The sequence below is a fragment of the Barbus barbus genome, assembly GCF_936440315.1.
Source record: "Barbus barbus genome assembly, chromosome: 34".
NCBI lineage: Eukaryota > Metazoa > Chordata > Actinopteri > Cypriniformes > Cyprinidae > Barbus > Barbus barbus.
In genome coordinates this window covers 26,251,891-26,262,539 of record NC_136762.1, presented here as the reverse complement: position 1 = coordinate 26,262,539, position 10,649 = coordinate 26,251,891, and the positions used below count along the sequence as shown (strand labels likewise).

General features: G+C 39.6%; 2 protein-coding genes across 2 annotated transcripts; both read left to right on the top strand.

Moving 5' to 3' along the window:
* Positions 1–3,696: 3,696 nt before the first annotated feature.
* LOC306854308 (claudin-9-like) lies at positions 3,697–4,350 on the top strand (the record flags this gene model as incomplete). The annotated part of the gene is made up of 1 exon (XM_079392203.1): positions 3,697–4,350. The coding sequence occupies one exon, from the start codon at positions 3,697–3,699 to the stop codon at positions 4,348–4,350; it is 654 nt and encodes a 217-aa protein (XP_079248329.1).
* Positions 4,351–6,202: 1,852 nt separating this feature from the next.
* Positions 6,203–7,198, top strand: LOC306854307 (claudin-4-like). The gene has a single exon (XM_079392202.1). The coding sequence runs from the start codon at positions 6,231–6,233 to the stop codon at positions 6,885–6,887; it is 657 nt and encodes a 218-aa protein (XP_079248328.1). The 5' UTR covers positions 6,203–6,230; the 3' UTR covers positions 6,888–7,198.
* Positions 7,199–10,649: the final 3,451 nt, after the last annotated feature.

Sequence of the window (10,649 nt, the reverse complement as noted above, 5' to 3'; positions counted from 1 at the left end):
ATCTAATAGCTCCCTCTATCAGCGAAATTCAAGAATTTAAACACACGATACATGCTGTACCATTCAAGATTTTATTTGTCACATACACAATTATACAGAGTATAACCAGCAGTGAAATTTAGGTAAATCTGCATGCAAACAGATCCCAACAAAATTATATAAAAAAACAGTAAACTTCATGAAAATATATTTGTATAATGTCATGAAAATATATTTGCTGTTTATCAGTTTGATTTTACTCTAAAATTGAGAGATATCTTACATTGCACAATGTTTTTGCCTAGATAACAAAAGTGAGTATTTACTAATATAAATGAATACACTGGGAGAACTAAGATTATGCAAAACCTGTCTGCAGTATTAAATCTCTCAATAGTCTTTAGTTTTAGCTTGTGGATTCTCTTCTCCAGTAGAGGTTTCTTTTTTGAACTGCTGTTATATAATACCTGACCTGGTTGTAGTGGAATAATTAATTATATCTTTAATTGGTGGAATTCAGTTCTGTGAATGAATCAAACATACTGGTCCAGAACTTCCCATAGCTCATGAATGTTCTTAATAGTGAGAATGGAGCATTGTCTTTTTGAACAATGTTTGCACCATATGGAGCTGTGAAACTGTTTATTGACCCTTTCCTGATTATATTTCTTATGTAACCATACAGATGCTCTGCAGGAAGACTGAATAGCGGTCAGTATTGGAACACTATGGCTTAGTGGATAACATCTAGACATTGGGTTGAAAGTGTCCTTTAACATTCTTTAAATGCAAACCTTGAACCTTTATCATAAATGTCAATAATCATAAATAATCATCATTACAACATTGCTGTTTTCAGTGTGGGGTAACGTATTACAAGTAACGCAAGTTACGTAATCAGATTACCCCCCCCCCCCCCCCCAAGTAACTAGTAAAGTAATGCATTACTTTTTAATTTACAAGAAAATATCTGAGTTATTTTTCCAAATAAGTAATGCCAGTTACATAGTTTTTCCATTTATTGATTATCAGCTCTCCTGTCATCATATGTTGAGAGAAATCAGGAGTAAGTGCAGAGGCATTGTGTGTGCTTTGTGAACATGATTACTCACTCATCTCACTGCACAAAAACACATTCAAAAACAGTGAAATGTAAACTCAGAATATGAGGCAAAGCTGCAATAATTAAATATGTTAAATAGCCCAAATATCCATTATGTATTTAATACAGTTTTATTAACCAATGTCTTTGCTGCTGACCTTCAATGATCCAATTCAACAATACATTTCTTTTCTTTTTTATTGCTGTAGAATGTGTTGAACTTTCTTCATCTGTGTCACGGTGCACTCCCCGTGGGCGCTCTGGAGGCCTCTCAGGACACACACAGACAGGCTTACAGGATGGCGGCCTCCAAAGCGGAACAGACAGATCGGAGGCCATGGCAGTGCAGGGAGCTCTGGAGGCCATGGCAGGTTGTCCTTGTGGCCATGGCCACATTCCACTCGGCCCAGCCACTACAGCCAGAACCCTTCTACTCCCTCCCAAAAATCCATGGGGCAGCTACGGGGTATCAGGAGCCCTACGGGGCTAGACAAACAGGAACAGGACTGCCCACAGGAACAGGAAGCCCTCCTTGGGCTAAATTCGGAAGCTGAGGCTTCCTCTGGGCATGACGAGGAGTCAGGGGCCCTCACAGGGTCCCTCAGCAATCGCTTCCACTTCCGCGACAGGAGAGACAGGTGGCTGGGAATGGCTTCCGTGGCTCCCGACGAGTCTCCATGGACTGACAAGATAAGACAAGATGGGTTAAAACTGTTCCTGTGGGCACAACAAGACTTAAAATCCATGTCTCTGGGGACAAGGCACGGCACTCCTGGTCGTGATGTGGACTGGATCCATGGGACCTGGGCTGGAGTCAGTGGCTTGGGTGAGCCGCGGACGGTGGCGTGCATGGGTGGTTTGAGCGAGCGGCAGCACGCAAACTTGACTTTTGGAACCGCGGACGGCGGCGGTGATTTCCGCGCGGATGGCGAGCTAAGGGACTCGTGGCCAGCAGACTCGCAGCACTTGCGTCATTCCTGCTGAACTCCCATGCCGACTTGCAGTGGGCTAAGGTGGGATGACGATTTGTTTTTGAATTTGACGAGTTGAAAGCTTACCGAGCCGCGGAAGTGATACTGTTTCTCGAGCGCTTTGCGTGAACGCGATTTGAGACGGAGTGAAACACGGACAAAGCCGGAGGTTCATTCATTTCACTTTTTACATTTGCCAAAAACAGAACATTTTATATTAAAAACAGACAAGCAAGGCCAGCCTAGATTTAAAAAGTAATGCAAAAGTATAGCGTAACACATTACTTTCCATAAAAAGTAATGTAATTAGTTACTTTTTTAGGGAGTAACATAATATTGTAAAGCATTACTTTTAGAAGTAACTTTCCCCAGCACTAGCTGTTTTGTGGTGTTTACACCATGATACAGTGCAATCAGGAAGTATTCAGAATATAAAATTTTTCTCTCATTTTGAAATGATCTGCAGAGATTTCTGCAAGTTTCTCACATCTCCAAATATGATTTCTAGACCACAACAAGAGTGACCATCAGGTTCTTGATCACCTCTCTTACCAAGGCCTGTCTACCACGAGTTCCCAGTAAAATAATGAAATATATTAATTATATTAATATTTTCAAAATGCACTGTTAGAAATGTTAGAAAATTTGTAATTTTTAACCCTAACCCAGTGGTGCATATAGGCCTATACATACGTCATTACCTCAATTAATGATTTTTGTAGCTTTGAGCTAATTAATCATGCAAAGGAAAAAAAAATGGTTTTGGAACAAAAGCAGCTGAATTTTATACCAGCTTATTGGGGTTTTGTCTCATATGTGCTAATTGTCAGACCTTGTATTGAGTTAGCTTATTAATTGTATGAAGTATGTGTTAATAATGTATGTTTCCATGTCTATGCAAACATATGGAAAACTGTAAGTGTGCTAGAAACACATTTTCCATACAGATTGGATATCTATGATTACTCCTGAGATCCCGCTGGATTATGTGTCTCACTCCAGAAAACAAAGAGATGAATTGTCTCTACTCAAAGAGGAGTGATTCAGCAGATTTTCTCAAGGTCACATGAGACACTAGAGGAGTGTTTCATGTCAGACAAAAATGTATACTTTTATATGATGCCAAGGCAGGCAGGTGCCGAAAGATCAACCGGACTGAAATCTGAACCATATAATTACTGGGGCTGAACAAGTAAGGGAGAAAGAAATGCTATGTTAATTATTTTTAACTCATTGTTTTTAATTAAAAAGTTAACTTTTGAATAAGCTTCCTTCTAGGACCCTTTTTTTATTTCATTAAGGACAGGCATGATATATGCTCGTTGCTGTGTGTCATAAAAAAAAACCTAAATAAATAACAGATTCAGATGTGAAGTATTTTGAGTTGATCATTTTAATATTGCCATCCCGTTACAAGAAAAGTGCTACAAAAAGCCCCAGTCTCTCTTGTACCACACAAAGCACCATCTAAGACTCCACCTTCCATCTTCTCTTAGCAGTATAAAGAAGGTAGAAACTGCATCTCCCTCTCTCTCTCTCTCTCTCTCTCACTTTCTCTCTTTCACCGTTTCAGCTCTAATATCAGAGCTAATCCTGGATCCTGAGCACCACGGTCTGTGAAAGCGAACAGAGGAGCGAAGCGCGATGGCTTCAGCAGGTCTGGAGATCCTGGGGATGATCCTGACCGTGGCCGGGTGGCTTGGTGTGATGGTGGCCTGCTGTCTGCCCATGTGGAGAGTGGCGGCGTACATAGGCCAGAACATCGTCATCACGCAGATCGTGTGGGAAGGTTTGTGGATGAGCTGCGTGGTGCAGAGCACAGGACAGATGCACTGCCGCGTCTATGACTCCATGCTGGGGCTTCCTGACGACCTGCAGGCGGCGCGGGCTCTGACGGTCGTGAGCACGCTGCTCGGTGTGCTGGGCATGGCTCTGGCTGTGGCTGGGGCGAAGTGCACCAACTGCACATCAGACGCAGCTAACAAGCCGCGCATTATGCTGGGAGCTGGGTTGACGTTTATAACGTGTGGGCTGCTGCTGCTAGTGGCCGTCTGTTGGACAGCTAACGGCATCATCCTGGATTTCCACAACCCGCTTCTAGAGGACACGCAGAAGAGGGAGTTTGGGAACTCGCTGTACTTCGGATGGGGTGCCTCCTGCCTGCTGATCCTAGGTGGAGCCATTTTGTCTTGTTCCTGCTCCTCGAAAGCGCAGAACAATGCCGTACCGACAAGAGTGGACTACTCAGGGGTCAAATCTATGTCTGTGAATGGATATGACAGGAAAGACTATGTCTGAGAGGTCTGACTCTTTGCACATGAAAGACTTTGAGAAAAAAGCCAACAAGTCTGCTAAATGACAGCAACAAGCATTGAAATGTCAATAACAAATGAATGACTGATTACCAGCATGGCAGATATAAGATTAGTATTATTGTTTTTGTTTTCATTTTAATGTATTTGATATTGTTGCAAGAAGCAATTTAATCATTTTAACTTTTGATCAAATTTTTGCACGATCCAAATGCTTATTGTTGAATAATCAGCAGCTCTTAAATGGTGATAATAAGTGCCATTTTTTCCCACTAAAATTGCAAAATGAATGATTACAGTTCATTTTGAGTACATTTTAGACAAGTAACTTTGCACCTGCATGTCAACTAATCCTCATTTGAGTATTAGTAGACTGTTAGGGTCTGTAGAATAAGTTGACATGTAAAGTTACTTATAGTCAGTAGAATGTCCATCAAAATAAAGTGTTAGCAGATATTATGAAGACAGTCACTAATACTCTAATCACTGCTAGATGACATGTAGTTACTTATAGTTAATTATAGTTATTGCAATGTCTAAGGTGGAAAATAATGTCATTTTCATTAATTAAGCATTAATCAAAGAGGTTTAGACAGACATTAAATAACATTAAAACATTGAATAAAAAAAATAAATAAAATAACTTGTGAGACTCAGAAACTAGAGTAAAGCAAAAAATGCTAGCAAAAGAGTGCCCTTTATCATTATTTGAAATCAATCCTGCTCTTAAAGGTCAACCACAAATACAAATGATACTCTCCCTGTCGGCCCAGACGTGAATGGAGACAATACTCTGGTTGTTCTAACAAATCTCTAAACCTCTTTGTGCCCAATGCTTTAGTCAAGAGAGCGAAACTGAGACTTGCACGGGCGCAGATAAAAGCACCTGCTATATTGTGGAGTAGATGCCTCTATAATTACTTTCTGTAACTCTTTTTCAAAATGTTCAGTAATTAGGAAAATATGTAAAGCTCTGGTAGGTTAATATGCTAACTTACTTTCATCTTTAAGTCATTAAACATTATCCTTAAAGTTCCTATAACTGTACTTTGTTTACTGCTCATGTAAGTTAAAAATACTGACATAGATGATATACAACAAATGCATCTGAAAGATAAACTACATTTGATGGGAGCAGAATTAGAAGATGCTCATTCCAATTGTTCCACATGCTCCAACATAAATAAACACTGCAAAGACACCAGGCTTCACCAGGTCACCAGGCTTCACATACCTATGCATGACTGATTATAGAGTAAGTGTGTATAATGTGTGTGTGTGTGTGTGTGTGTGTGTGTGAGAGAGTTAATAATGCCTGATGCTGTTTAGTTTAGGGTTGAGGAATCTCGGACTGCTGATAGCAGCTAAAGTCACGCTGGCAGGCATCACTGATTCTGTCTTTGTTGACTCCCAGTGACTTTACTGCTCCTTCTCAGGTGACGAATCAGTTCAGTCATCACTTTCAAATCAATCTCTGCTCATAGCATCCAAAAAATTAAGTTAGCATTTTTGGTATACCTGTTCTGAAGCATGCATTTTAATTTTAAGCCACTGAAAGTTTTCCTCAAAAGTCTAGACTTGCCGTAGTCATGCCAGTTATCCTTTAACCAGCTCCCTCTGGGCTTTTTTATCTATCCACTATTTGGTCTCTGAGTGGGAAATACCAGTCGAAGACAGCTAAATCATTAAACTAACTCGTTTCCATGCCAAGGTTAAGCTCACTCAAAGTTTAGCCAATCCCATCAGACTTTTTCCAACATAACTCCACCTTCCTCATCGTTGCATTATAAAGCATGAGCCATTGTGCTGAGAGCCTTTCCTTAGTGAATGGAATTCATTTCATAGCACATTCTTGTATAAAACAGAATGGCATCTCTGGGGTTGGAGATACTAGGGGTCACCTTAGCTGTGTTCGGTTGGATTGTAGGCATCGTGTCTTGTGCTTTGCCCATGTGGAAGGTCACAGCTTTCATCGGGGTGAACATCGTAACGGCGCAGACCATATGGGAGGGAATCTGGATGAACTGTGTGGTGCAAAGCACTGGCCAGATGCAGTGCAAGGTCTACGACTCCATGCTGGCTCTCAGCTCAGATCTACAGGCGGCTAGGGCTCTGGGTGTGATTGCTATTGTGATGGGAGTACTGGGACTCCTGCTTTCCATTATGGGAGCTAAGTGCACTAAATGCCTAGAGGAGGAGCGGGCCAAAGCCAGAGTCATGATCGCCGCAGGAGTCACCTTCATCTGCGCTGCGGTCATGCACATGATCCCTGTGTGCTGGTCTGCTCACAGTATCATCAGATCCTTCTACAACCCCATAATCATAGAGGCACAAAAGAGGGAGATAGGTGCGTCTCTTTACCTGGGATGGGCATCTAGCGCCCTTCTGCTGATTGGAGGGGGGATTCTGTGCTGCAGCTGCCCACCGCGGGAGGAGAATAAGTACGGTCCACCCAGCAGGATGGTTTACTCTGCCGCACGGTCTGTACCGCCCATTGGCTTTGACAAACCAGACTATGTGTGAACGAACGTACGCTTTTTGTGTTGCTGCTCTGTTCATACGTGTCCTGAACAGAGAGCGTGATGATACAGCACAAGACAAGTGTTTGTTTCTGTACAGTGAGTTCTGCTGTTTTGCCATTTCTTTTGTTACCAAGTTTATGCAAGCAGTTCTGAAGAATTGCTAGTATTATATTATTACTAAAAATAAGCACATTAAAAAGTATGTTCATAGCCATGTGTATATTGATATCGAGGTTGTCCTTTTAGTATTGTGCTACCAATAATTCAAATTTCAGTGTTTTAGTACGTTTTTGTACATTTTTAATTACATGCATTTGTATGATGTATAAGTTCATGTTCTATAAAGACTTGTAGTCTAAGTGTGCCACATTAACCTTAAACACATTCATTAAAAAAAAACAAATGAATTTGTTTCCATGTTCCATGTTTTATGGGTCCTAGATAGTTTAATTTATTAACTCTTTCCCCACTTTTCTTTTCATTTAATGGCACCCAGAATATTTTATTGTGTGAATATATGAACATGAATTATGCAAAATGAAAGAAACAGCAAGAGAGAAAAAAAACACCTTCCTGCATTTTTTAAATCACGATCCGGATCAGATTGAGAATGATGACGAAAACATAGATGGAGTAGATCGCTTCCATCAACACCCCCAAAGCTTCACAGACTTAAACCACTTCCTCTGTCGACATTTCTTTCGGTAATGTTAGGCAGTTTTGTTTTGCATGCTGTTTAAGTAATGTTTGACGATCGTGTTAGCTTACATGTGCATAAACAATGCTTCTATCATGTGTTTCTGCTTCTTCTTCACTTGTTTATGGATCCAGAAAATCGGTACTATTTCAGAAGATGTGAATCGCGCCCCCTACTGTATAACAAGGACAACATGGATTGGCAGAAAATTCTGTCAGTGGTGGGGAAAGAGTTAACATAAAACTGATTTAGTCTCAGAATTGTCTTTGAAAATGCACCGAATGAACTTACTGTGCCATCTTTGTTGAGTTGTCTATGGAAAACAATGAAGAACACAGAGTTAAAAGAAACTTTCATAGCCTCAATAATTAGGTGATGAGTTGAATCAGCTGTCACTAGGTCTAGTTATTCACCTGTTTTCAAGGTCTACTCGCTCTCTGCACAAGAATCTTGTCTTTGTCAGGGCCCTAATCTAAACCAGTCCCAGACAATAGGCCTGTTTCAGGGCTGAAGATGAGGCACTGGGTCATGGAATGAAACAAAAACACAGAAGAATCCCCGAAGAAGAGCTTGAACCTGCTTATGGGCCCTTGAGAACATCCAAGCAGCTTCAAGCATCTTTAGCTTAAAGAATTGTAACTTTGATACTGTTGAGTATCATGCAATCCATAAAATATAAGACGTAACTTGCAATTCATTAACACATTGGCTGATGTGTGTTTCAAAATAAAATTTACATTTTTCTTAAGGGTGGCATCCTCTCCCTATATATGTTGTGTATATATTCAAATAGGTAATTTTGTCTTATTGATGAAGGCACAATTAGTGCTGTTTTTTTGTTTTTTTTTAAAGAGTGCTCTCTGGTGCACAATAGTAAAGTCTGTGTAAAATGAAAAGATCCTAAAACTTTTGGGGTTCTTCCCATTGTACACAGTGTATAGTGGACAATATGGCATAAACTATATAAGGGATAGTGAATAAATAAATATAATATAATATAATGTTTTGTGTACACATGTTGTCAAAACAATCCCTGTTCACACACGGCTATGTGAAAATTACTAAAAACACTGTAACACTTTAGAATAGGTAACACATGATTATTGTTTTCATTATTAGAGTTTTCCCTCAATAAACTTCTAATTTGCTGCGTATTGACTGAAAATAATGCAGTTGTTGTAGTAGTTATGTTTAGGTATCTATAATATAGTCATGCAGAATAAGGCATTAATACAGTATGTGCTCTAAAGTACTACTACTAAACAGCCAATACGGGAAGTAATAAGCATGCTAAGAAACTAGTTAATGGTGAAAAGAGTGTTACCAGAAACGCTGTATCATTCATGTCAGGCTAGTAGTTGGTGATGCAACTTTGTAAAGAAACACTACACTCATGCGCACACCTACAGACTGAACACGTAATACACACGTGCATGACATCGCCGTTTTCACAAATTCACTGATAAGATAATGGCATAATTTATAAAGACGTGCACGTTGAAACACATGCTCAGACGTTTGCATTTTCAACTTAATATTTCATCAAAACACAAACAAAAGAACTCAGAATCCATATTAAACACTAGGATGACAGAACTGAGAAGCATCTACATCCACTATGTGCCTGGAAGGAAAATAACCAAGGAACATGAGAAATGCAGTGGTATATACAGTGTAGACAGGGGTAACTGACAAGACACACCTGAAAACAATCAGGAAGTAATGAGGGCAGCTAAAAAGTACTACAACAGGCCTACAAAACAAATACAGGAAACAAACAGGACTACAAACTAAAAGTCCACCTACAAAACCATGGACATTGGACAATTTAAATATAACTTCCTTTTTTTATTAATTTAAAAATGTGAATTTCTAAGACTTTTGAAAACGCCCTACACAAACTATTTCATTCTGTGTTTAAATGCTGAAAACAGACAGCAGCACAGATACAGTAACAGGCCATACATCTAGGGTGCATTCACTTCACGTCGTGGCCACATTACCACCTCAGGTGTGTATTATTTTCAAATAATTCAACTGCCTATTTTCAGATATTCCTTTCATGATATAAGTGTTTGCTTTACTAATAAAAAAATAAGATAAGACTAAATAAATAAACAAATACATAAATGAATAAATAAAAAACTGATAACAAAAGTTTTTGATTTTTGTAACTTTCTTGTAGCCAAATATAAATGTCACATAACAAGTGGAAAGCACTACATTTATTTTATTTTAATGAGAGATAAAAATTTACATGATGGCAAATTTGTTTCAATTTATAATAAAAAAAAAAAAAAAAAAAGGAATTGTAGGTCATATTTTAAAATGCAGTGCATTTGTAAAAAAATAAAAAAAAATAAAAACTGGGTAACACTTTAGAATACTGTTTCTTACTTACTGCATAACTAATAAGGAATTATTGAATAAATTTAAAAATAACTATGAAGTAACTACTAATGAACAGTCATACACAATTACATTGAGTTGTCAAGTCAAGTCACCTTTATTTATATAACGCTTTTTACAATGCAAATTGTGTCAAAGCAACTGCACAATATCAAAAAAGGAAAATAATGTGTCAATAAGTTTAAATAGTGTCTTTGCAATCAGGTCGACGATATCGCTGGAAATGAAGCGTCCCCAACTAAGCAAGCCTGAGGTCACAGCGGCAAGGAACCAAAACTCCATCGGTGACAGAATGGAGAAAACACCTTGGGAGAAACCAGGCTCAGTCGGGGGGCCAATTCTCCTCTGGCCAAACAAACCAGTAGTTCAATTCCAACTGCAGCAAGTCAGATTGTAAGGGCTCAGCTGTTTCCAGTGGTCTTTTCCGATGGCTGTCTAAGTGGCGGGGTCCTCAATGGGGATCTGTCTCTGGCGCTCATCCAGGTGTCTGGCCTCCGCCTACGATCAGGGCCACATACGTCATCTCCCGGCGCTGATCCTCCATCTCAGGTGTTCGGTCATCTCAGATCATGTAATGGTTGGATCCAGACTGAAGTTCTGTAATTCCTAGCAGAAACGCAGAAACGGAGAGACAAGCAGAGACATGATTAGCGTAGC